Here is a 26,170-nt window from a genome sequence, read left to right as displayed (position 1 = left end):
TAAAATGATTTCTTAAGTTGTTTTTGATAAGTTGCAACTAATCAGTTGTTAAAAGTGAGGTCATGGCATACCTTCTATCTTTTCACTTGATGGAACACAGTCCTCATACAACAGTAGATATTTTTGACATTGTTTATAGAAATTTTTTTCTTTTAACTGAAAAGATAAATTTTGGCTGCAAGGTAATGAAAGGGCCAAAGCAACTGAGAACATAAAAATCAAATCTATGCAAATTGTTTTTAGGCAACAGGCATGAGGACGGAACACAGAGCGACTCTGAAGACCCTGTGGCACCCAAAGCAGAGAAGGAGACAACGACTGGCAGTGAACGTGCGGCAGAGCAAACCAGGCTGCAGCGCCAGATGAGGCGCGATCCCCATGAGATGCTGCACAACAAGCAAGCGTTTGTCATCGAGTTCTTTGAGGACACGCCACGGAAGAAGCGGTCACAGTCCTTTACGCACAGTGCTCACTCCTCCCAGAGCGACACCGATCCAGGACCGAAGACTAAGGTTGAAAAGCGCAAGAGCACTTTGCCAGCTGACAAACTGGGAAATGCCGCGCCGTCATCCCACCTTGGGGCTCAGACAAGCAAACCAAGTAACACGCCCTCTGGGACCCAAAGAACTAGCTCTTTCAAGAGAGAGAAGACAGAGGATAGGATCAACTCTTCCTCCTCCTCTGCTTCCAGATCATCAGTCAAAACATACGGGAGTGTTGGGAGGAAGTCTAAAATGGCTCAGGATTTTATGGCTGAGTACTTGCGGGAGACTGCTCAGTCTGGGAAGCCGAGTGCTGAGAAACCAGTGCCTCTGCCCATGCCAGTAGCTCCACGTGTGGTTATATCATCAGAGCAAGAATCTGCCACTGTTCCACCTCCCGAGTTAAAGTCGGCCCAGGGCAGGAGAAATGATGAAGAAGACAGTGTGAGTGAGACGGGCACCTACACCATTGAGACAGAGTCGCAGGATAAAGAAGTGGAGGAAGCACGAAAAATGATAGATCAGGTAAATGCCACTTTTCTGAACTGGCCAGCAAGTTGAAGACTGAAGGCTTAGGCGTCTGCAGTTTGTGCTGAGGGGCCCAACTTCCCTAGCTGTTGCCATAAAGCACTGCTCTCTTTCGAGTTGAGTGCAAAGGGGTTATATATTTAGGAGTGTTAAGGATAGGTCCGAAGATATGAACAGACAAACAAACAAAAGAACTGCAAGCAAACAAAACCCCCACCGAGTGCAAGAAGGCAAGATAATCCCACAGTAAAAAGCTACTTTGCTACCAAAATGAGATTTGGATGCAAAAATTCAAGAATGGGCTTGCTCTATGTTAAACGTAAAGGCAACAGTGGGCTCAGGATAAAGATTGGGCTGATCCTGCCAAGAGCTGTGAATGGGAGCAGCTCTGCTCACAAGCCTCTGCCTTTGCATTGGGTCACCTCCTGCATTTTCGTCTGTTATGTTATACTTCTTTTTCATAATAATATTGAATATAGTGAAAGATGAAAACAGAACTGGCAAGTTGCTATGAAGACTTAGTGGACTATAGGAAGGAGGATGGTGAGCTTTAAAAGGAAGCCTTAATTTAATCTGGCTTCATAGCTGTGTATATGGTGGTCTGTGTGCACAGATCTGGCTTTTTTCATTTATTTATTTATTACACTTGCTCTTTGCATCTTATTGAAGTATGATTGGAAGCTTGCAGGGCAGGGTGATCTTTGTGTTTAAGCCAAAGCAAGGCCCTAATTCTGACATTAGATAGATATTTTTTGTTTAATTGCTTTGATTTTTGTTTAATTTAGACAGTTTAATTGCTCTGAGAGAATATGAGAAGATAGCACAAAACCACAATTATTTCTGAGGAGGGGAGGTAGTCTTGGCAGGCAAGCAGACCAAGTTAAGCTCTTGATTCTGCTGTAAACTTGCTGAGATGTAGACCTCCCACTTGGGAAATAACTAATAACTTTATCTCAGCTTCTTTGTCTAGGAAGTAAAATAATACTAATTTCAGCTTTACTGGGATTTTGCAGTGACTCTGCTCTCCCCCTGCCACACATACACAGCACTTAGTGGAAGTGAGAGTGGAGAACTCTGGAGCGTCTTTCTCTGCCTGACCCTAGGTACCTTCTGTGGTGGCACCTTCTCTGAACTTCTTGTAGTCAGGGAAGAGAAACAAGCCCTTCTGAGGCATGGATTGTGCTCATCCCTGTAACAGCCTGTTTATCTCCCTAGGGAATCAGGCCAGCTAGCTCAAACACTCATCTGCTTCAGAGATGAATCATTTCCCAGGTCTTTATGTGGCAGTGTAATGTTTCCCCTGACAACCCACTGTCTACTAGTCTGTTACAGTCTATGAAGAAACCTATAGAGATGGAGTTTCTTTCTTTTTTTTTTCTTTATAATTCTCCGTGAATTAGCTGGCAGAGAGCTTTAATGACAATCATCCTAAATTTCTCATGGCTGAGAAGGGGCCCCGTCTATGAAAGTTACTAATATTAAGGGCAGCGTGCTGAAATAACAAGGGAAGGAGAAGAGGTGGGTGTGAGTAAAGTTCTGTGAATAAGTTTGTTTAAAACTGCTAGTGAGGAGTAGAGAATAATGATTTATTTAATTTGTATGGAAAGGTTGGCTTGTGTTTCTGGCCATTTGAGATCAGACTTTGCATGTGACTGATGCTTTGTGGATATGGATTTTGAGCTAATATTTTGTCTTGTTTTTTAAAATCTTTCCCATGCAACCACCCTTTCAGGTTTTTGGTGTTCTCGAGTCACCTGAGTTTTCCAGAATATCTTCAGCCTTTAGACCAATAATAAAAGGTGAAAAAGATGACTCTGGTTCTCATCAGCATCTAATCAGCGAAAATGGCACTAGTCAGAAATCACCCTTGCTCCAGGCATTCGCCTCAAAAGCTGTGAGTGGGTCTCAGGCTGATATGCAGGTACGGGCAGTCCAGGTGGATTTGATGGGATGGTGGAAGTATAGGTGGGTTTTCTGTCTGGAGGGAATGTGGTGCATGAACTGATTCCCATTTTGAGGAACTGAGTGATAGTTGTATGAGAAGAGAGGTTTGATGGCTAAGACTGCTTTAAAAACCACCTTTATAATGCTACCTTCCCCAATTTGTTGTAGATGTCTGCAGCATCTCAGGGGAGTCAGAAGTGGGTGTCTAGGTGGGCGAGCCTTGCGGATAGTTACTCTGACTCTGGATCTGTGTCTGGGCAGGGTGACAGCGGTACAGGTAAGTCTTCTCCCAGTGTTACGTGTTGAAGGCTGATGAATCTAAATTGAAGTGTTATGAAAAGGGGGGTGTGGAGGGCAGTGAGGGAGTGAGAAGAGGTCAGGCCCATGTCTCAGCTGGGAAGACAGCTTATAAACAGTCCCAAGTCCTGTAGAAACACAAGAAGGAGTGAACAGTATGTGAGTTCTTTCACCTTTTTTTTCATGGAAATATTTGTCATTACCAACTACGGTGATAAATGAACTCAATAAAGATAAGAAGAAACCTTTGTTTCAGACATTACTTCCACAGTTTTTACCCTGTGCGAGAACCTGACTTCCAGAGCATTTGAAATATTACCATAGTCAAATAGTCATTTGTCCTGATATTTAAAGGTGACAGCAGATACGAAGTCCTGACTAACGACATGGGAGGTATAAGAACGTTCTTTCTGTGGCATATGTTCTTACTGACAGGTCTACCCATGCTGCAGCAGTGAACTCTTAATTCAAAGTCTGTTCACTGTTAGGGTCTTTCTCCTGAGACTCTGCTGTGGGATACAATCGTATGAGAACTCGTATTATGAAAAATGCCATCCATTTAGTGAAATGGGCTACACTGGCTGGAGTGACTCTTACAGTACTGCATCTCTGTAGTGGTTTGGTTGATGGCTATTAATCTCCTTCCTGTGGCCTGATCGATGATAAATTGATGCCAGCAGACTGATAGCATGGCTTCTAAATGTATGTGATTGTATTGAGAGGTAGATCACATGAGAATGTCAAGGCAGGATTTCAGATGGAAAGTGCTGAGCTCAAGGGGCCTGCAAAGGGATTAAGTATTCCTTTATTTTAAGCATGTATGTTGATAAACCTGCAGAGACTTAGCAAAAGCCTGATCCTGTTGGTGTTCATGCTAAACACAAGCTTAATTTTTAAGCACGTCTTAAATGCTTTTGTGGACTCAGTTTACAAGATCAAGCCCTTGTTGAATAAATAAGATGCTGTTGTACAATATTTGAGTGTCTGTTTAACTCTCTTTCAGAAGGTGGTGTAGCCCCCAAACCTGCGGAACCAGAAAATATCATGCCCTTAAGAACAAGGCGCCTTCTACCCCAACTACCACCAAGTGAGAAATCGGAGAGCCCCACACCTACGGTTCTGATTTGTCAGGAGTCCTATACTGAAGTTACAAAGAGAAGCATCGTCAAGGATCGCTACATGGAAGCCTACAGCGATTCTAGCAGCCGCCTTTTCATCCAAGAGGACTTGGATCCAGATAGCCTCAGTGATGCCAGCAGATCTGATGATGGTTTCAGCATGGAAAAAGGCAGGAAATATAAAGAGAACAATAAAACGCTAGAGCAGATGGAGGAAGACACAAAATCTGAGAGCCAGCAGCCAGGAGCTCCCCGGATCTCAAATACGAGAGCAGTAAGTGAGCCAGTTTCTACTTCTTTCTACATTGGTGATGACAGTAACGATGTGAGGATTCCCTCTAAGCTCTCTCTGAGCATGTCCCATGCTCGAGCAGACAAAGAAGGCAAGGATCAGGAGTTTTCCTTCAAGGCTGCTGGTGCGCCTGTTTCTGGAAAGCCACCAGTCAAAGATGTTAGCGCTTACATTAATGCAGCAGGAAAAATGGTTATTTCCCTTCATCAGAATCTTCCTCAAGATCAGGAAAACGTGGCAGGAAAGGAAGCATCATCTTTTGTTAGACAAGAAAGTTTTACCAAAGATAAATCGAGCAGTGCTGTTTCTCAAAATAAACTTCCGCATATTTCAAGTCATCCTCTGCTTAAAGATTTAGAGGCTGTTCGATCAGCCCGTATGGATTTTGGTCAGGACACTCATCTTCTCCTTAAGGACACTGAAACTGCCTTGGCAGCCTTGGAAGCCAAATTACTTGGTCAAAACCAACAGCTGGAGCCCTCAGAAACTGCTGGTCAGCTGGAGGACTCCCTGTCTGGGGACTCTGATGTGGACACAGCCAGCACAGTCAGCTTGGTGAGTGGCAAAAATGTCCCGACAAGCGCCCCGAAACGCAAAGCAGTCGCTAGCTTGCAGAAGGAGAAATCTTCCTCCACACCTTCCATCCAGGACCAGTGTGGGCAGCCTAGTGCTAGGGACAGGTTGACGGAAAAGCAGAAAACGCAAGCGCCGGAGGCGGTGAGCCGAGCAGAGGCGACGAAGCGCTTCCAAATGAAGCGGAGTGCTGGGGCTCGAGGGTCCCTTGATTTTACAGATGATGAGAGAAGCTCAAGCCTGCCCTACCTACCAGTGCCTGAGGCGGTGGCCTCTGACCACGAGCACTCGGTAACAAGGCCAGTTCCAAGAAGGAAACCTTTCGCTCAGGCTGCTAAAGAGGATCACAGCAAAACAACATCGAATGTGCAGAAGATCCAGCAAGTCCTCACCCGCTCCAACAGCTTATCAACCCCACGGCCCACGAGAGCCTCCAAGCTGCGTCGTGCCCGGCTGGGAGACGCTTCAGACAACGAGTGTGCCGATACTGAGAAAACAGCCTCCAACCCTGAAGCCACCACGGCAGGGTCCAAGCAGTCTGCAGAGACTAAAAAGCTCTCCCGGCTCGACATCCTCGCCATGCCGAGGAAACGGGCTGGTTCGTTTACAGTGCCGAGCGACTCTGAAACGGCGCAGCCGAGGACGGGGTTCGCAGGCCGGAGCGGGGAAGCCTGCCGGAAGACGGGTGTTTCGGAGGTCAGAGCTGCGGCGAGGAAAACTGCAGCCGCTGCCTCGGTGAAGCAGCCTTTCAGCAGAACCCGCTCCGGCAGCGTCAAGTATTCCTCCTCTTCTAGTGAGTGGTTGTGCTTTACATTTCTCCCATTTTGCCCTGTTTCTAATTTATAGGCTGCACACGATTGCCAAGGATTGGTCTCCCAGTAATAAAAATGCTGCACTGGGAAGTACAAAAAGGAAACGAAGGAAGGAGACTGTGAGGTGGGAGGGAGGGAAGAGTGTGTGTTAATAATGTGTGTTGGAGAAAGTCATGGGGGGTATTTCATGTGCAGTGGGGTTTGGAGACAGCAGAGCACCTCTCGCACCCAGTGACATGTTACTGGGCTCTCTGCAAGGACGTGGCAAATAGGTCTTTGCCTGATCGGTCAAGGTGAAGTAGCTGTCAGTTTGCTTAGGTTTTTAGGAGTGGCAGAGGAGTTAAAGGGATGGGAAGAACTCCTTTAGCGGAGTTTCTCAGGCATGTTGGGATGGACACTGTTGTCAACTGACTGGTGATTTTTATAAGCGGTCTTAAAGTTCTGGAAGTGTCTTTTTCATACGCTTTCATATAATTGAAATAGTTATCCTTCTTGCGCTATTCATTTTTACTGCATGCTAAAAATGTTATTTGCTGCTTGTCTTAATTTGGATTGTTTTAGCTCATCCAGCTTATCTTTTAATGATTTTTTTTTCTTACACATCTGTATATGCATGTAAATCAGAATGTGAATAAGCTAAAAGAACATGTACAGTCTCTCTTCTTGCCGTTTCTGAGATTATGCTGCTATTACTTTCTTTTAGTAGAGAAATCCAAAGCAATATAATGTGGTCAGAAATTTCCAGACAGGAGGTACTGTTCCCGCCTCCCTGTTGTTGGACCACAGACTTCAAATAATTTGGGGAAAAAAATAATAAAAGCTGGCCAGTTCTTGTTTCAAATGAATTGGTTTTTGATTTCTAGAGCTTTGTAGCAACATACTAACACCTTCCCGTGTGCATAGTTGCAGTAGATGATGCTAATCCTTTCTTTGAATTAGTTTCTCTTAAAATACTAACCTCCTAATTCCTTGATAGGATTCTGGACCCTGCACAAGCTGTAAACAGACTAGTGTACTTCATGCTTCATAGTCCTGTAGCTCGTGTGTGATGCATGTTCCTCTACTAACATTGCAGATGCTGTGAATGAACAGCTAGCACCCTGTTCCTGGAACAAAAGTGGAACTTGGATAAACTTAACTATTGCACCGTGCTGTCAAGATGTTTTTGAGCATGATGCAATAACCGTTGAAAATATGATTTTCAAGCCTTGTGACTGATTTTCAAGCCTGGCTATGGAGGCAGATGTGGCCAATTTATTCAAGGATTTCTTGAAACATTTAGCTAACCACAATAGTTTCTAACTCTCACAGTGGGAGAAAGTTGATCTTGCTAACTGAGGAACAGAATGAAATACCTGGCCAAGAGAAAAGAAATGCCAGTAGATTGTCAGATGATCTCACATATAAAGTAACTTTATATGAAGCATGCCTATAATGTCAAAATAATTCAGTTTACCAATTTTGAAACCTAAGGGCCTGTCTCCTACTCCTCTGTGTACATGACTTGTTTACCCAGTGTAATTTGAATGATACTCAGAGACTTTATTTGATTTCCTTTGGTGTATGAGGGTGGAAAATCAGGCTCTTAATTTTGAAATTCCTGTTCAGTGACAGGATGACCTCTTCATTCTAAACCCTAGTGTTATATAACATATATAATATATATTATTACTATATATTTTGTGTATGATACATATTTATTATAATATATATTATATAGTGGTATATATAAATACGCACAAATATATATAGTGTTTGTGTGTGTGTATTCTGCAGCCGGAGTATGAGCATTTTTTTTATTTATATATATAAATATATATATATATATATATATATATATATATATATATATATTTTTTTTTTTAATCTTGAGCCAAGACCTTTAAATAGCTATAGCAGAGCTAATAATATCCAGGAATAATATCTTCTCTGTATGGTTACTATCTATAGCTTCTACCCATATCTTTTATGCCAAATTCAATATTTTTATTTGTATGATTTATAATACTGGCTTAACTTACTTACCGTGGTTTAACATTTTCATAATCTTAGTAACACAGTTGAAGCTTTTAAGTATCTTAATTTTAAATAACTTAGCTGCTTCTGTGTTTAATGCATCTTCATTTTCCAGGAAAGAATGGAAGGGAACGAAGCAATATCTGTAGTGAGATAAACTCTGGGAGCCCAGTTTTCAGATAAGGCATTTACTATCAGGACGTACTTCTCATACAGTGAGGACCTGGGTGTCTGCAGAACCTGTTGGGATAAATGGGTAGCCTCTGTTCGCTTTCCTGTAGAATCTCCTTAACGATGATTTGTGAGGCAGGATGAGAACATGCAGGTGTGGACTCATGCAAATAAAACCAAGCACCACTGTCTCTGCTTCACTCAGAAAAATCCTCCTTTTGCTTGTACTGGCAGCTAACTGGTAAGGTGTCTGCAGGCTTGAAAATTGTGCTCTCTTTAGAAAAAGACTTCTGTGGGTACTTTGAGGAGTCTGAAACATATGCTGCTTTTATACAGAGCTTCTGTGCATGGAAGATGAGCATGATAATTTAATATATTGGAGTTAAAAGTCATTCTGCTTTTCCATTGGAATTTCTCATTTCAAAATTGTATAGTAGATGGCAGACTCATGGCTTAACTTTGAGATAAACTCTGAGAAATTTGTTGTTTAACCTAAAATCTGCACAGAAACTCTCCATTCTTTATTCTTGGGCTAGTTTTGTGTTACCTTTTTGCCCTTTTGTAGTTATTCTTTGCTGCTTTCCTTGGTCTGAAACCAATTCATTTTTTATAAGCATCAAGGCGGAGACCACAGGGTTCAGATTACACTTCTACTTCGGAGGAGGAGTATGGCTCAAATCACAGCTCCCCTAAACACAAACGCTCCCATACTTCAACAGCCACACAAACACCAAGGATACGTGGTTCTGGGCTGAGCAAGCAGAAACACAACGGTAAAGAAACAGATGACGATGAAGACTTTGATCACCCGGATCCCTACAACTTCATTGCACAAACAGCAGAGATAGCAGAAATAGCAAGGTGAGTTGGGACTTTGTGCATCAACTCACATGCTGAATATGGGTGGTTTTTCATGTTTCAAATCAAACCCAGACATGGAGGTGAAAAGAGAGGCGCACTCTATTTTTGTTGTGTGATCTCCCCCTAACCCTGGGTTTTCAAATCTGAACGTGTTCAGACTTGAAAAGGTTTCATGAAGCTTTATGGCCCATACCAGATAGTGCTGGTCGTACCTTCTCTCTAGAAAATGCCAAGTGCAAGGAAGCTGGGTTGTATCTTGCTTTGATTTTCCAGTTGGAGTTGTGGACAGATATCCTGCTAAGTCTATTAAAAGATGTTACTGTCCATATCTGCTTGTCATTGCTTTCAGCTGGAAGTTACTGTCTGTGCATGGACCAATTCATGTGAACTGTCCCTAACTCTCTTCACATAAAAGCTGGATTAGTTGAATATATCAACTGTTAAAGTTGCTTTGCCCAAAGTCAGTGAGGTAGCAGTAAGCAAGAGCTTCAGGGCAAGAACCTCTTTGATTGGCACAGTTGAATTTAAACAAGAAAATCTCTCTGAGACCTGTGTGTTAGTAAGTCGTTGCTTAGCTTGATGTCTGTGGATACAGGACCAATTGTATATTTGTGGTTGCTTGGAGGACTTGAGCAGTAAAGAAGATAAATTCTTCTTTTAAAAATGGTGGCATTTGAGGTCTGACATCTCTAATATGCCAACTGTGTTATGCCAACTTTCCAGAAATACAGGTCTTCTATTGTACTGGCCATACTTGAAATACTTTCCAGTTTAAGAAGCTGACTTTTGGCTGCTGCTGGTCAGTGTTTCCACGTTGTATGTATGAGTTGCTGCGCTAATCTCAAAGGGGCTTTTCTTTCGCGAACGTTATTTTCAAGCTCTTAGAAAATCTGTCAGCCGTCAAACAAAGCTGTGTTACCTGTGCTGTACTGGTGGGTGGGTGGGTGTGTGTGTGTGTGTGTGTGTGTGTGTGTGTGTGTGTGTGTGTGTTGGGGTCAATATTGACTTCCCTTCATACCAGTATTCCTAACAACAGGGAGCGCTTTAGGTTGCAGAAGCTATAAATAAGTGATTGCATCAGATTTGTCTGGCTCTGCACATTGCAGAGCTCAGTCAAGCAGTCTGCTTCGTAATTGCAGCTCTGATTTCCCTTGCCACTCCCGAATTATCTGGGAGCGGTTTAAAGCAATCAGAGAGAGTTAAAAGCGAAAATGCCACTTGTTTACAATAAGCGAATCAGATAATGACTGCGTTCGGTGACAACTGTATCTGAAACCAGCACAGACGGGGGCACCTTAGGCAGGCAGATCAAAATGCTTTTTAATTAGTTCAGTTATGAATTTTCTTTCTTAGGAAATCTTTTGATAAACTCAGTTTTACTACATTGCTTGTTTTCTTTTTTTTATTTTTTTCCAATTAAAGAAGAAAGTGTCCTCAGGTGAAGCTGGCCAATTTGAAGATTATTTTTTCCTTTCAGGAGTATTTCTTTAGAATTAACACAACAGTTAATTTGGGTTTTTTTTTTTGTTTGTTTGTTTTGTTTTTTTTAAAGATGTGCTAGTAACAATTAAGGGCCAACTTTTTTTGAAATCTAGAACAAGTGGAATAAAATGTTTTAAGCACTGTTAACATGATACCTGTCAAGGGGCCTGAAGTTTCAAGACTTGGGTTTCTGAAAACTAGCTCCTTCTAAGGTACACCATATTTTTGCTCCCAATTTTTCATCCATTTTGGAGAACCTGGAGGCATATTTTGATTTGTGGTATGTAAACCACAAGGGAAAGGGGGAAAAGTATTTAGAATTTTATTATATTTTAAGTAATAAAGGACAAAACTTTTATTTTCCTAGGTGAGCTCTAGCCATTTTGTTGTATACCATACTTAAAGTAATTTCTTTAAGGCCTAAGGATTTAAGGTGGCTTGCACAGTGGGGAAATGTTTGCATTGTTTTAGGGTTTAGAGGTTTGGGGGGGGGTCTCTTTCTTTTGTTTTGTTTTCCTCCTTAAACCATTGAAAATCTGGAAATAAGCCATGAATATAATGGTCACTTGGTCACTTATGGTTTTGTTAATCTGATTTTCCTTATATGCTCTTTCTAAGGGAAAAGAAAGAGGTCCCCAGAAGAAAACGTGCCCATCTTCTGTTTAAAAAAAAAGGGGGGGGGAGGGGAGAGGATAGAAAAGAAAAGTTTCTTTGAGTTGTCTCCAGTATTTCCAGGTAGTGTGTAGAACTTGCTTTTTATTTTATTATTTTTTTCCCAAATCACTACATTGAATCTTCCTTCTGCAAAGGCACAGATTAGATTTGACCTGTATTTCTTCTGCCACCTAAAACCTCAGGGAGGCTGTTGGCAGAAGATCGCCAGATGAGAGAGAGGAGCTTGCAAAGGCACGCTCTGGCTGCCGACTGCCTTATCGGGGTCTAGAGAGTGCTGGGATTTAGCGCGGCGGGCGTGAGCTTGTGCGAGGGGGCAGGAGAGCAGTGGATTTACTGTGTTCCTCTGTACCTGGCTGGAGCGTTCCTTGGTGCCCTCAAGGGTGGCTCAGTCTTGGGTGCGCTTTCCAGCCCGCTCTCCTTAGCTCTGGCAGGGGTTATAATTCATACAAGCCAGTAAAGAATCCTCTGTAGCTGCCCTTTTTTATATTTATACTTCCCTTTTCTATTTTTATTTTTTTAATACATAATGTAAGGCTTGTTGTATGATGGGTTTTGATGGCCCTCCTGCATGCTCTGTGCTTCAGATTAAGCCAGACTTTGGTAAAAGATGTGGCCATCCTTGCTCGAGAGATTCACGACGTTGCTGGAGACGGGGACTCGCAGAGTTCATCGGGGACGGGACAAAGCACCTCCCTCAGCTCTGTGCCCAACACTCCTGCTTCCACCATATCGGCGAGAGAAGAGGTAAGATCACAAATGGCACAAATCTCGGCCTGTCAACGCTAGCAAGTATGTGGGGCCCAGGTGTGATGGCAGACCGAGGGACAGCGCCCCCAGTTACTGCAGGGTTAAGACCTGCCCCCCAAAACCCAGAAAGCCCACAGCAGAAGGATGGACTGCAGGCTATTTATGGTGCTGTTTATTTTGCCTTCCCATATGCCCTAGGCACCGTTGCAAGAGGTGGGAGCAGGCTTTTCCTTAGCACGGCTGTATGGGTATCAGGGCAGGCCTGGTCTGTTCGCAGCATCCTTACTCTGCGCCTCCTGGAAGCAGTAGGGCCAAAGTGGTGTCAACACGTTGGATTAATTTCTCCAGGACTTGGTTGTCTCTAGTCAGACCTTGGTCCCTGAAGTTTGTTTCCAAGGAACAGTGTGGGGCTGTGAGGACTTTCGGGAGAGCCTCTCTCCTTGACTAAGTCAAGGTGCTGACCGAGTGCTCTGGCTGCACACCAGAGCTGTGTGTTTTGTACTTGTGCAGTGTCCTTTGCTGGGCAGGTGTTTTTTAAATCACTTCCCTGCGTCTGCATATTGATGGGTCAGGGCAGGACTCCTTGCTCTCAGGTCGGCAGGGTTGGGCAGGGATGAAGGGAATTGGCTATTTCCTGAGTGGAAATGTCGGTCGTCGTAGCAGCTGTAGAAGTGCTGTCCTCCAGCCCTTCGGATAAGCTGCAGCTTCCTCCCAAACTGTGTAACACGGTTTGGCTGCCCTGGAGAGGGAAGAAGAGAGGTGATTTCTTTATTTGGCTTGCCAGCAGAGGTTAGCAGCGCAAATTAAACTGCAAAATCAGCTGTGGGCTCCAGCTGCTAATGAAAAATTGTTTATGCTCTTTTATTTACTGCTCAGATGGACCTCTTGGCTCCCTGATCTCTGTTACTGTTGCGAGAATTGCAGGTCTGTCCTAAACAGGATTCAAATAAGAGTGTGTTTAGAGGCCCTGTGACTTTATTATGTTCATTATTGAAGGTGCAAAGCAGAAGTTTATGGAGATCCTCAGAAGAGCAGGTGCTTGTGGCTGTGCATGTGTTAAAGTATGGTCAGCTGTGGCCTTCTTGGGGAGGGTTTCTGCCCTGGAGTGGTTTGGCTTTGTCTGAGCCTGTGGTACACAAGTGTTTCACAATAGCTGCAGGCTCTGAGATAGTGTTTTACTGTTTTGTTCTGATTCAAATGCCACACCTACAAAACTGCCTTTTTTGTTATTCATCTTGAGCAGTTAGGGTGACAAATCTACACTACTTTAGTTGCAAATTGAATTCTGGCAGCCTTGGTAATGACCAGCACTCAGCACCAGCTTCCTACTAGCATCAGCACCAGCTTCCTACTAGCAGGGCACGTACTTTGTTTGTTTGGTTGGTTTTTTTTAATGCAACCATAAGCCAGCCTATAGAGAGAGATATTCCCTGCTGTTAGATTTTCTCCTATAGGCAATGCGGAGAAGGAATGATACTTTAAAAAACACATTAACTGAGGGTGTTTTCACTCTGGAGAAGTTGATGGATCCAAAGAGCATGGTAGTGGTACTAAGTGGGTTACCAGGATAGCTTGGCCGTGGGCTAAATGAAGGTTTTTCTGCACCCTGACTCTTCAGGGCTGCTACGTGCTATGTGGGACATATCAGACGGCGCCCTTGCAACAGCCAGGAGAGCAAGTGCAGGGCTGTGTTTTGCTCTGTGCAATGCTCCAGGCAGTACATACCACTGCAGCAGGGGGGTGGTGAGTTTTTGAGATCATATGGTGGTGTATTAATGATAGGAGCCGATGAAGGCAGGTTGGGTGCCATAATGCCAGGCTGCAGACAGGCAGTAAGAAGAAGAATCGCAGATGTGAGTGTATTTTACTCTGAGACCCTGTCTCCAACCTGGTTTCCAAGCACAGTGAGGAGGGTGTTGCTCACCCTTGTTGGCAGTGGTGTGGGAAGCTACTGTTTTCATCCACTTCTGGTTTTGCCTGCTGAATCCGTGTTACGATGGTTGTTTTAACGCAGTGCATGGACATCCCCTAGGAAATCTCTGAAGATCATGGTGTGCAATACTAAGCACTGTGAATTTTGTGAGTGTTTATTGAATAAATTTATATTAAATATTCTAGTGAAGAGCATAATGATGGGAAATTTCTACTATAGTAATTTAGTAGAAACAGCTGGTAAAATTTAGTTTATTTGTAGTGAATATGTGAATAAGGCAATGTTTGCTGTGTGTGACCATTTCCATTACACAGCTCTGGTAAATGCAGTGATGCATGCCATTTTTCTAGCTCTTGATTTTTTTACTACTAAATACTTGTTCCTATTCTAAGAAAGTGAAGAAAAATGCAGAACAAAACTGTTGATATTGGAATTACTTTTGAGGGTTTAGAACCTGGCTATAAATTTCACTTTGGATCTGTATGTGATATAGCATTTTTCAGCCTAAACAAATCGATTTTTAAATATTTTTTGTCCAAATTTTATTATAAAAGTTAGTCGTGTATATGCTCTTAAAAGTTAAGATAGAGCTTTAAATTTAAGCCTTACTCTTTGTGTTTTGTCCCTTCAGGTCCAATGTTGCCTTGGATGTTAACCATCCTGTTAACCAGGTTTTAAATTCCCTAGTGCATGTTCAAGGTGTTCTTGTTTTTTGTAGCCCTCAGCTGTGTAGTATATATAATACAGATTCTTGGAACACTGACCTGAATATTACTGAGCAAAACAAAGGGTGTTCAGCAAGGGTAAAACAAAACCTTCATGATTCCCATTTCCCAAATTCATGGGTTGCTTGGGATGCCTTGAATTGTGGGTGTGTAGGTTTTACAGGAGCAAGCTTTCTGCAAAGTTGATCAGTCAACCTGAAAACTCAGCTGCTGCAAGTAGAGTCACCTGCATGGCATTCTTTTGGTTTGGTCTTTTGGGGTAGTTTTCTGGGTTTTAAGTTGAGGTAGCAAAAAACTTAAAAATTAGATTTCTTTTAAGCTGTTGCTTAAGGTACTTAGTATGACTGTTGGTATGATGAGAGGAAATGCTTAAGGGGTGGCAGAACAAAAAGCATGAGAACAGATCAGGCCATGTGTTAAAATCTCTTGGTCATGATGGAAATGATGATGCTCTTACAGTTTTTCACTGATTGTGCTGAGAGCTTCCAGGCTGTAGAAGTATCTCCTGGTTACTACTCACTTCTGACACCGCTGCAGCAGGCCTAACTTGTTTCTGCAGTTCACAAAAGGATGCTTAAAAAAGGAAGCTTACCATCTAAACTTTGGCTGTTGCACCCCTGTAGCGTAATGTCTCATGCCTCCTGCCTGTTGATAACCCGATTGCTATTGCGTAGTGTTTGGGGAGCCTGGACTTTGGATGGCACACAGTTTCCTCTTGACTTTGCTCTCGAGAGCTGTGTGCTGTTGCCAAACAAAGCACCTCCCAGATGATATTTGCAATCCGTTCTCTGGGCTGTTGGATTTTACCCAGCATAGTCCACTGCAAAGTAACTGGGGAGCTGCCCGCGACCACCTCTGCAGAGCTGGTTAGTGACCAGATTCTCCTCCTGATTTGGTGCATGCCGGGGGGTACTCCAGTGCTGCTCCCCTCGAATGCGCTTATGGGAATGTTGCCCCAAAATAACGACACGTGTGTTCTCTTTGATACTTGCTGTCGCTGTCATTCGGGAGCATTGATCTCTTTGTTTCTGTTTTAACACAGATTGCTCGTAGATCTTTTCGGCTGGCATATCCATCTCAGGTGCACTTTCCATCCCATTATTTTGTATCTCTGTCTTGTTGCTGTTATTTTCCTCACCTTCTAGAGTTTTTGTCTGTCAGTTAACCCAACAAAGTGGTTGTCCTGTCTCTTCTGTTTTTCCTGTTTATTATTTACATCGTCAGTGGTTTTGTATTGCATTTTCATCTCTTCCATGTGTTACTAAATGGTTTCTGCTTAATTTTAACATCACTTTAAAGTTGCATTGATCTTATAGCTTGATTGTATTGAAATATAAGGTACAGGAATTCAAGGCTTTTCTTAATTTTAATCTAATTTCATAAAAGACAAAGATGTACCTTTCAGCTAGTAGTCAAACACTCAAAATTATAAACCTAGAATAGCCCCATTGAGTTTTGTGGGATGGCTCCATTGGGCAGATGTTTGTAGAACTGGGTTCCAGGGATTTGCTTAGAAACCATGCCTGTCTGAACAAGACTTAAATGAATCAATGTTCCTCTGGGGTTTGCCTGAAAATCTGAAATACCTGCAGTGACTGCCTGTGTGCCTCCTTCCTTACTAATTTTAATGACTCATTACTAATTATTTCCAAGTTGGTGCAGCGCATTCCAGAAGCAAGTCTGAACTACCAGAAAGTGCCTCCAGGATCAGTAGAACTGAAGGATTTTGACCAAAATATGAACGATAATAGAGAAGAGGATCCCTCAAGAAAAACAAGGACAAGAAACCGTGAGGAGGCAGGCGCCTTTATCTTTGCTTTCTAAGTTTGTGTATGACATTGCTATAAGGTGCAGTATGTGTATCTGCTCTTTCTAAGCTGCCAAAGGTGGTCTTTCAAGGAAGTGCACTTAAGAGCCCTGGTTTGTAGCTATGGAAATAAAGTGTTAAAAAAGAAGGGGCGGGGGGGAAGGCACAGAGTTACCCTTATAACCAGTGTTGACTGGAAGTTTCCTCTCTTGATTGCTTGCTATGGGGGAGGCATTCACAGTGTCAGAGCCTATGTAGGCTAGTGCGCTGTTCTTTTAAAGAAAAACAGAAAAGGCCCAATTTTTTGAAATGTGCAGCACCAGAGGTTTAACAGCTGGAAATCTTGGTGTGAGAGTAGTTGTTCAGTATAATCAGTAAAGGCACCTTATTTTCTGCAATGGGCACACTGGTTGGAGCTGCCCATGAAGCAGCAGTGCCAGATGCTGGTCCTTGTGATAAGTCTGTAAGCTGGGCTCGAGTGCCTTGGCACAGCTGGCTCCCTGGTGAGTCCCTTGCAGGATGCAAGCCCTTCGTTCTGCTTTGCTCCCCCCAGTGTATGCAATTTGAATAGCAACTATTTCCTTTCTTCTGGGGTGAGAGAGCAGGGCAGTCCGGGAGTTACAAGATGGTGCTAAAGGATGAGGAAGCCTGGCCTGAAACTCAAGGTTAGGGGTGAAATAGGTCAGGAGCATGGCGGAATGATGGTGCAGAGGAGCAGCAGGTTGCTGGGGTGCTACTAGTTGGACTTATTACTCTGCTTGCTTTCTCCATCCCTGCTCCACTAGAGAAGAGTTAGCGGGAGGGGAGAGCTAGGCTCAAGTGCAGTCAGCCTCAGCTGCGCAGGTGGAGCAGGGCTCAAACTGGCTAACGGACCTGGGCTGAGCTTTGGGCTGAGCTGTGGACCTGATACTGATTTTGTCCTGCAACTTATTTGAAACCATCTCTGACCACTCCCTGCGCCAAGATCTAGTAAAAGGTGTGGGTCCAGAGTGCCCCTAGCTGGTGTGGGAGCATGTGAAGCTTTTGTGGCAAAAGCCTGTGAATTCTTTTGTGTTACAAAACTTGAATGTTTTGGCTTTGGATTAGTTTTATGTGTTGATTTCTTGTTGCGTTTTGTTTTGTTTTTTTTTTTGTTTGTTTTTTGGCTTGAACTCTAACATAAATCACTTTACATGGTTTCAGGCAGACTGCTTTCCCCCCACCACCGCCTCTTTTCCCCTATAAGGCATAGAAAGCCTTCAAAGCTTTTTCTTTCTTTTAGTAGAAGAGATGCTTAAATATTTCTGTACCTGCAGACAACTCTGTTTTTTCCTATACTCTTATAGAAAACAATCTGAACAGTTTGATATTAATCTTTTTGCCAAAGTGGTGCAATAAAGCTCTGTGCCTTCTTATCTCCCATGGACTTCACGTATCATCCTTGTAGACAAAGATTTTTCAGTGGAGATGGTTTGGTCTGAAAATTACCAGTTTTGTGTGCTAGTTTTACTAAAAAATTTTTCTATCTGATTTTTTTTATATATTAGGTAATCTTTGACAACCTGATGTTGAATCCAGTGTCCCAGTTATCCCATACAATCCGCGAAAATACAGAAAACCTAGCTGAAAAAATGAAGTAAGTAATTTTTTGTCCCTGATCTGAAATGTTGACTTGCCACTGAGTTTTTTTAAGAAATGCAGATCGTAAATTTCTTACTTGTAGAAGATAACGCATTGTCATCTTGGAAAGTCTTGTAGTCTAGATGCAGAAAATCTAGACACAGGGAACAGTACGTGTAGTGTAAGAGATGCAACATAATCACTTGTCATCTCTTTTCTGGTATGTTTGGGTGAGGATGCCTTTACTTTGCCTTTAAGAAGTGTCACTTGCGGAAAGAGAAGGAATAAGAATGTATTCTTGTTTGGTGGATTGTCTCTCTTTTACTCGTCCATCCCAAGACTCTCAGAAAGCTTCCAGATCACCAAGGGTTGTGAAGGTTCCTCAAGGCTTGTTCTTGCCCTGGAAGCTTTCATTTGGGGAAGGACTTTGGATTGTTCCTAAATTAGCTGAGAGGTTCTTTGTCCTATTGCTATTCCATTGATCATCTTTGCCGCATTTTGTGATAACTAGGTCTTTTATTTTCAAGCAAGCAGATTTTGGATGGTGATTTTTAAGACCTGTTCCACTGTATGTGCTGCAGGATTCTGTTTCAGAACTCAGAAAGGACCTGGGAGGAGATGGAAGCCAAAATTAACTCAGAAAATGAAGTGCCAATTCTGAAGACATCAAACAAGGTATGACCAGGAGATCCAGTGAAATATCAAAGTTATGTCCATGGATGCTTTGTAAGAAACCAACCAAAAAAACCCAGATTCTGGCACTTCTCAAGTTCATTTTTAAAACTTGTAGTCCATTTGCATGTGTTGAACTGCCGTTTTTTTTGTTGTTGTTCTAAGAAGAAACAAGATGAGTTCCTCCAACCAACAACAGTTACATTACTGTCACTTTTACCAAGCTCTTCTTTTGTCATTTGTCTTTGAAGACCCAGTCAATATCAGCCGGTGTACAGGTTTAGGGTCGTTAGGTCTTATTTAAACATTCTCCAAAACACCCCTTACAAGTGCGGTTCCCACAGCTTCAGTTGTAGGCAACTGTTTCTAGTGGATGGGTTTTTTTCTGTGTTTATTGCAGTTTGATAACAGGGTAGTAAAAATGCACCAGCCGTAGGGGTGACATTTGTGCTCTCATAACCTCTTACTGTCATTTATGGGAACTGCTAGTAGAGATTTAAGTAATGGACCCAGAAAGTTTGCTTAATATTAAGGGCACATAATTCAGCTCTACAGGGATATCTTCATGGCTAATTGCTTATACTACTCTAGGAGTTAAGCTTGTAAATATCTTTGTAGATCTGTTCTTAAGCGGGTGCGGGAGGCTTTGTATAGTTAATGTCTAGATACCTGGTCAGCGCTTCAAATGTCAAAGCCGTTGTAGTTATGAAATGAGTGATGTAGTAGCATTTGGGAAAATGAGGCACAGCAGAAGTCACGTGGAACACTGTCTGAATCCAGCTAAATATAGATAATAGTTTTTCTTTGACTGTTCAATAATATAGTAACTTGAGCAAAGTTGGAACTGAATGTGAATGTACTTGATCAGAAAAGGTATATGATACTTCCTACACTAGTGGAATACTTAGTATATTCTGATGCATTTGTTTCTAGGAAATCAGTTCTATCCTGAAGGAGCTCAGGAGAGTCCAAAAACAACTTGAAGGTTAGTCACTTTAAATGTTCTTTTTGTCTCATAAATGCCAGTAAATTGTACAAAATAAAACACTGTGGCTTGATTTGTCAGTGGAAATGGGGAAAGGATACAGTAGTTCAGTTTGTTTGCATAGAGCTCTCTGACAAGTGCACATGGAGGGAACAGTAGATTTTTCTTCTGCTGCCAACTTTTAAGAAAATTGATGACTCTTGAAAAGTGGAAGGTATTGCTGTGGATATACTCTGGGGTAATTAGCATATTTGTATAAGATAAACTGGCAAAAGTCTTTGCTGCTGAAATAATATTTAGCAGCTCTTTTGGCCAATAAAGTCTATGTTTTTGGCTCTCATTGACCTGAATCTTGCAAGTAGAACTCTGTGCAATAGAGAAGCCAAGATAATCTCAGGAGAGGCTTCTTTCATCACATAGAAATTTAAAGACTAAAAAAACAAAACAAACAAAAAAAAACAACCAATAAGCATCATTCCAGCCTCTTGCTAAAGGCTTACTGTTTTATTGCTATAATTTGTCTTGTTCATCTTACTCAAAAAGCTTAAAGTCCTCATAACTTCCGTTTGGGAGAGGTTTTTGCTTACTAAAGTTGCTTAGATCTAAAGATATTAATAAATAAAATATCATGACTTAAATGAACACAAGGACTGTCTACAGTTTTGAAGGCAAGAAAACTTCCGTTCAGAAACTCTTCTGAGTGCTGCTAATATGTGTGCATGTGCGTGTTTTTTTTTTTTTTCTTTCTTTCTTTCTTTCCCCCAGTCATAAATGCTGTCATTGACCCTACTGGAAACTTGGATGTGGTTGCAAGTAACAAAGCGTGTTCAGCTGCTAAGCAATCTACAGCCACTAAAGTCAGGACTGCTAACACTTCTGGGTCCACACTGGAGACTTTGTCCCCAGCACAGATGAGAAACTACACACAGAAATCGAACTGTGGGTCTTCTAGCTTACAGGATTCAAACTTCATTCCAGATGGAGAGAAATATGTGATCTGATACAGTATTTTGTATTGCTATCATATTGTAATCTACTGTTGCGTTAGTACTGTGTATGAGTGGTTTGTGGACAGTTTGTGTGGAGCAGTTGTTTAGATTGCTAACACATTGCACAAAAAAAAAAAAAAACTATGCTGTGAGGGTGAATGGCAAGTCTATGTATGCCTTTTAAACAAGACTAGCACTGTGGAGCAGCACACATTCAGCATAGAGGCAAAGTGATTTTTAGAAAATTACTCACTTATTCTTCCAGTGTGCCATAAGAAAACAGGCTTTACATACCCTCCATTCAGTACTGCCGAAGCTAAAGTGTTCTTGCATTAGCCTGTTTATAATTATTCAGTTGTAATGAAGGGCAATTAAAAAAAAACACTTTGGCGCTAGATTTGTTTTGTTTTTTTTTTTTTTTTAATTTTACAAATGGAGCATTACAACTCTGTTGGAATCAATGTGCATATCCAACAGAATGATGGTGCAATATAGCAGGTTTCTAGGAGAAACACTGCAGTTGTATAAAGTCCTCCTCAGTGTTTGTAAAAAGGAGGCAACACTGAAGTTGTGTATCGTGTTTTCAGCCCAAAAAACAAAATAAGATAGAACCCTTTGTTTTTCCATTGGAAAAGTGTGAAAGTTAACTATGATGGTATGAATGTAAAAACTACTCATGTGGTTACTATTTTTGACTATGTTTCAGGCCCAAAGTTTCAGGTGTAGGTACGAAAAATCAGGTTTTACAGTTTAACTTGCCAAATTTTCATGGTTTTGGTACAATTGTTATCTTTAAGCTTTTTTTCTTTTTTAATATAAAATCTTTTCACAATGAGCTACAAATTCTCTTGAGTGGGCCAAAGACAAAGATGTTTGTGATCAGCTAATTGCTAAGAAAAACATCTGTTCCAATGGCTCATGTAATAAACTTAATTGCACAGTTGCTGTGAACTCGTGTTCACTTGATGGCACTCTAAAAATAATGGCTTAAATGTAGCTCCACCTTTGCTGCTAGTTCTGTCATGCAATTTTTTTCAGAGCAAGTGTGCTTGAACACCCACCATCTTCTGGTGTTCTTCAGAAACCATTCAACAGTGTCAAGCAGTTGGTGCATTTGGGATTTTTGTCTGGATCTTATTTTTGATCTGTCATGATCCTAGGAACACTAAGGATTATATGCAGTTGCACTGAGCAATTTCTTGTTTTAAAAGAAGTTACTTTTTGTATTCTGTCTTTCAGTTAAACTGCAAAATTCCAAGCAACTTTTGTGGCTTTGTGTTAAGAAGAATTTTGAAGGGACCTCTTCCAGATGCATTTGCTGCCAGTTTGGTGGTTTTTCCCTCTTGTATTGATTTCTTTTTCATTCTTTTTCGTCAATAAACAATAATCAGGTAAAGAAACCTAATCTTCTGTCATAGTTACGGAGGATACATGTTTTGGGAAAGGTGAGCAGATGAGTTCCATTTTGCCCTTATACAGTGTGGTGTTTAACCAGTGAAAATGTTTTCCCAAGCTTGACTGCTTCTTGTGTGCTGACTTCATATTTTGGGATGGGTAAGGGTTACTTTATAGTTAGCTTAAGTAGTTATTTGAGCTTTTTTGCTAGGATGTTGTAAAAGTGGGAACCTGTTAAAATAATTTAAATATATAGGGATGCTCACGCAGTCTTTAATCTACTAGCAAAGAGCATAACTGCTTTCATGGTGAAGCCAGTGGAAGCTTCCTATTGATTTCAGCAGAAACAGGATCAGTCCCAAAATGGGAGTATGCCAACAGGCCATTAGTTTCTTTTGAGTGTGGAAGGTGCTGGCTGGCAAACAGTAGGTATAAATATACTTCCAAGTTTTTTGGTAGGTAATAAGACTCATCTGCTTGTGTGGAGATGCTCTTCTGTGGAGAAATCTACTGGATTTCACATAGATGATGACAACACTAAAAACTCTCTGCGGAATAAAAAAAAAAATCATCCTTGATACGTTCCTCTGCCTGTAATACGTGCGTTGTCTGAATGTGATGTTCATTCAGTCATTCTGACCTGTCGTTTCTTGAAATACCTGACCATGTCCTTGATGAATATCATAAGTGGTAGAATTGTTCCTGACATAGACGATACACACTTTTTCAAGCCGTTCTTGGCTAGGGTTTGATACGACCAGGTGCTACCCCAACTCACCGAGAGCTGAAGGACCTTCACAGATAAGGTATTGGTGTTGGTTTCAGTTCTGCTATAGAGACAAGTTAATTACTCGGACATCTGATTTTTATTATTCTTTGTTACCATGTTTCTGCATTTTCATGGCTATGCTCTAATGGATTTTGTTTCTCTATAATGTGTCCATGATGTGACTTGTTTTTACTTTCACTTGAAAATTGCTTGATTCTTTTTTCATACGTGAACACATCAGGGATAGATTTTCTTCCTTGGTTGCTCTGCTCTGAATTCGAGGGAGAGCCCACAGACACCTTACATCAATTAAGGCAACCCATAAATATGATACCTCTACAAATGACTAATAGGGATGCAACAGCTGGTGTCTGTTAATAATTTGGAAAGTGTATGTGTGGAGTGGGGAGAGAACAGCTTGATCTGTTTTATTTATGACTCAACCAAAATATGAAATGCTTCTGTATCCTGACACAACATTAATGCTTGGATCTTCGCATTCAAAAGTGTCTTGGTAATTAGTGGTGCAATGTAGTTGGTTTTTCTGTATTCACAGCTTCTGAAGTACACTCCATTTGCACTTGTCTGCTGCAGATAAACCAAAGAGCTAGCCACGTGGTTATAACTCCTTTATTCACTTTATTCGTTGTTCGTTCTCCTAAGCAGTACTGTATGCACCGATGAACACATGCCTCTGTGTGATTCCAGTGTGAGCGTAACAGCTGCATAGTGGCGTATCTAGCTGGCCTGGGATCAGTGCATGGGATTCCTGTTGGCTTCAGTGAGTGTGGATGGGCTTTCCGTTGGGCTTGGCAAGGGTGGCACTGACCTGTGGGCCATTCTCCTACCATATTGCTTTCATGTTTTTTTGTATTTGACTAAAGAAATGTAATGAAGGATGGGATTTTCAAAGTTTGAGGAAAGCAGGTGTTCAGGTCCTCTTGGTTGTCTGTACAATTTGGGTGCATGATGCCTTGAGCACCTTTCAAGATCCCTGTCCTTAGTTCTTCCATTATACTTGAAAACTGTATTCTCAGTTTAGTTCTTTCAATGTAAAATCTTGTTATTCTGTTATGATGGAATGAATGTAAATTCCTGAGAGAATGTGTACAAGCTTTGTGAGCGAGGACCTATGTATCTACAGCAATGTCATGTTGTAGTCACGCTGCAGGAGAAAAGAGTGTCTACATCATCTTTGAGCATTTTAATAAAGGTAAAACTAGTGGAACGTTTACATACAGCCTACTGAAAAAAAAAAGAAATGTAAAGTATTTAAGTACAAGATTCTACTAGTTTTTTCTTTGGGTTTGCAGATCACACTAGCTATTTTTGAAGTTCAGTAAATGTGTATAATTTTTGCAAAAACCAGACAGAACTACCTGTTCACTTTTGATGTGCCCTGTGCTGAATTGTGCCTATTTCACTATCTGCTGTTGTTATGCTGCTGATTCTGCTGTTCTGAACTGTTCACTGGATCATTCCATTTGCATGCAACACAAATGCAAGCTGAGCTGTCTGAGAGTAAAGCTGAAACACGTTTGTATGACTTCAATTGATTAATAACTTTCTCTTTTTCCCACCCTCTTGAAATGCTGTGTATGATTTGATTTGTTTCTCCTACCCTTATTTTTTCTGCTTTTTTTATGGTAATTTATTTTTGTTTGGATTATAGGCAGTATATGTACATTTTGTTCCAAGGTGATATTGTGGATGTCTAAAAAAATAAATTGTTATTTTATATAATTTTATCATAAAGTTGCTCTAATAAATCATTCTTTTATCATGCGACAGTATGATTCTGGGTTTTTGTGTGCTAATTCTGGTTTGGGGGGGAAGTGTATGCTTGCAGACCTAAACAAATTTTTAACTGTCTCTTTATGTTGGTGTTTATAAGTACAGTGTAACAAAAGAATTATCAGCAACAGGAAACTAACAGTGCAGCTGGGTCCTCTGTGGCTCACATTTGTGGCCTGGACAGATCCCCTTCTAATAGTGCAAGAGTTTCCTTTCCCCTACCCCTCTTCAATTACAGGATCAAAGTCTGCAAGTCCCCATCTGCTGAAGATGGTCTGTCTTCTCAGTTTGGTATGCTGATGTTTTATTCCATTTTTTATACTGTTTTATCTCTTTCCAATGATTAACTATGGTATTTTTAAAAGTCAAATTCAGCTGGACAAAGCTCTGCAGTTATGTGGTTAAAGAAAAGTGACATCTTGTGTTTATATTGAGCTTGGTTTACATGTGTATGAAGCTCTTTTGATTTACCCTCCGTTACATCACTGTCCTTATTTCTTCCTTGCGTTCCTCTTTGTGAACGTTGCATCCTTCGTGGCACTTTGGAAACACTGTTAATTTCTTCCTTCCCTTCTGCACAGCCTTCAGGAGCTTGAGGCTCCACCGATCAGTGCAGGGTAGGTCTCCAGCTCCATTTCTCTGCATTAGCACACACAGAGGTGTGCAAAGTGAAATATGGGTGGCAGACAAAGCAGCACTGGCCAGCAATGACCAAACTGCAGAAAAGGGAGAAGGGAGGAGGAGGGGGGAGATTGATACTCAACGCAGCCAGGATCATGGTGGGAGATTTCCATCCTCTGATGACCTTTGCGTTAGGTTGAAAATGAGCCCTTTTATGCTTAGAGTTGGCCCTCTTCACAGGGAAGATTTTTATTTTAAAAAAAGAGGAAAAAAAAGCTTTTTAAGAGGCAGATGATTTTTTTTTCTTTCTCAAGCTTTTCTGTTTCAGTCTATACATGCTGTATCTGGAGAGAAAGCTTTCTGTGCTCTCTAAAATACGAGTTTAAGTTGTACACTATATTACATCTCCAGTCTTCCCCAGCAGTATTGGGTGATATTTGAGTTAGGATGCTATGCAAAGTTCCCTTTTGGAATCAATAGTGTATCCACATCATTAATTTTTAACAATCTGACTGAATGAAAATAAGAGGTAGTGGAACTGTGGCCAAAACTATTTGCAGCATAATGAAAGCTGCTATCTGGCAGAATTTAAAAATAAACGATAAAAGGCAGAAGTAACAATCTCCTCTATGCATCTTCCTGCTGAGCGTTCAGCTGAAATCCTGCCTTGCTCTTTAACAGCCTCATCTGTGCTGGGAAATGCACAGTCTGATTTTCTGTATGGGTATAGGAAGGAATTCCAGACAGTGTTCCCATTAGCAGGGTTTGCGGGATCCATCCTTAGAGTAAAACTTCAAATCATCCGGGAGACAGATTTCTGATCTGCTGACCTCAAGTGCAGGTTTACAGAGAGACCCTTATGCTTGCGCTGGGTCCTGCCGCC

General features: G+C 41.6%; 1 protein-coding gene across 9 annotated transcripts in view; it reads left to right on the top strand.

Annotated features, from left to right (window-relative positions):
- CEP170B (centrosomal protein 170B) overlaps positions 1–24,660 on the top strand; it is a 57,292-nt gene extending 32,632 nt beyond the window's left edge. For 3 of the 9 annotated variants that reach the window (XM_085310112.1, XM_085310109.1, XM_085310110.1), the window contains 12 exons: positions 244–1,007; positions 2,743–2,931; positions 3,123–3,231; positions 4,255–6,027; positions 8,848–9,094; positions 11,836–11,995; positions 15,699–15,737; positions 16,310–16,453; positions 17,990–18,078; positions 18,644–18,737; positions 19,668–19,719; positions 20,485–24,660. In XM_085310112.1, coding sequence (XP_085166238.1) covers positions 244–1,007; positions 2,743–2,931; positions 3,123–3,231; positions 4,255–6,027; positions 8,848–9,094; positions 11,836–11,995; positions 15,699–15,737; positions 16,310–16,453; positions 17,990–18,078; positions 18,644–18,737; positions 19,668–19,719; positions 20,485–20,720 — 3,896 coding nt within the window. In that variant the 3' untranslated portion in view covers positions 20,721–24,660. Of the gene's footprint in view, positions 1–243; positions 1,008–2,742; positions 2,932–3,122; positions 3,232–4,254; positions 6,028–8,847; positions 9,095–11,835; positions 11,996–15,698; positions 15,738–16,309; positions 16,505–17,989; positions 18,079–18,643; positions 18,738–19,667; positions 19,720–20,484 lie in introns of those variants that run through there. The other 6 variants (XM_085310117.1, XM_085310115.1, XM_085310118.1 and 3 more) reach the window with 4 other exon arrangements.
- Positions 24,661–26,170: the final 1,510 nt, after the last annotated feature.

The sequence above is a fragment of the Rhea americana genome, unplaced genomic scaffold (genome assembly GCF_003343005.1).
Source record: "Rhea americana isolate MKP2758 unplaced genomic scaffold, rheAme1 scaffold_310, whole genome shotgun sequence".
Lineage (NCBI taxonomy): Eukaryota > Metazoa > Chordata > Aves > Rheiformes > Rheidae > Rhea > Rhea americana.
The sequence above is the reverse complement of the archived record's forward strand: the minus strand, read 5'-3'. Positions and strand labels throughout refer to the sequence as shown.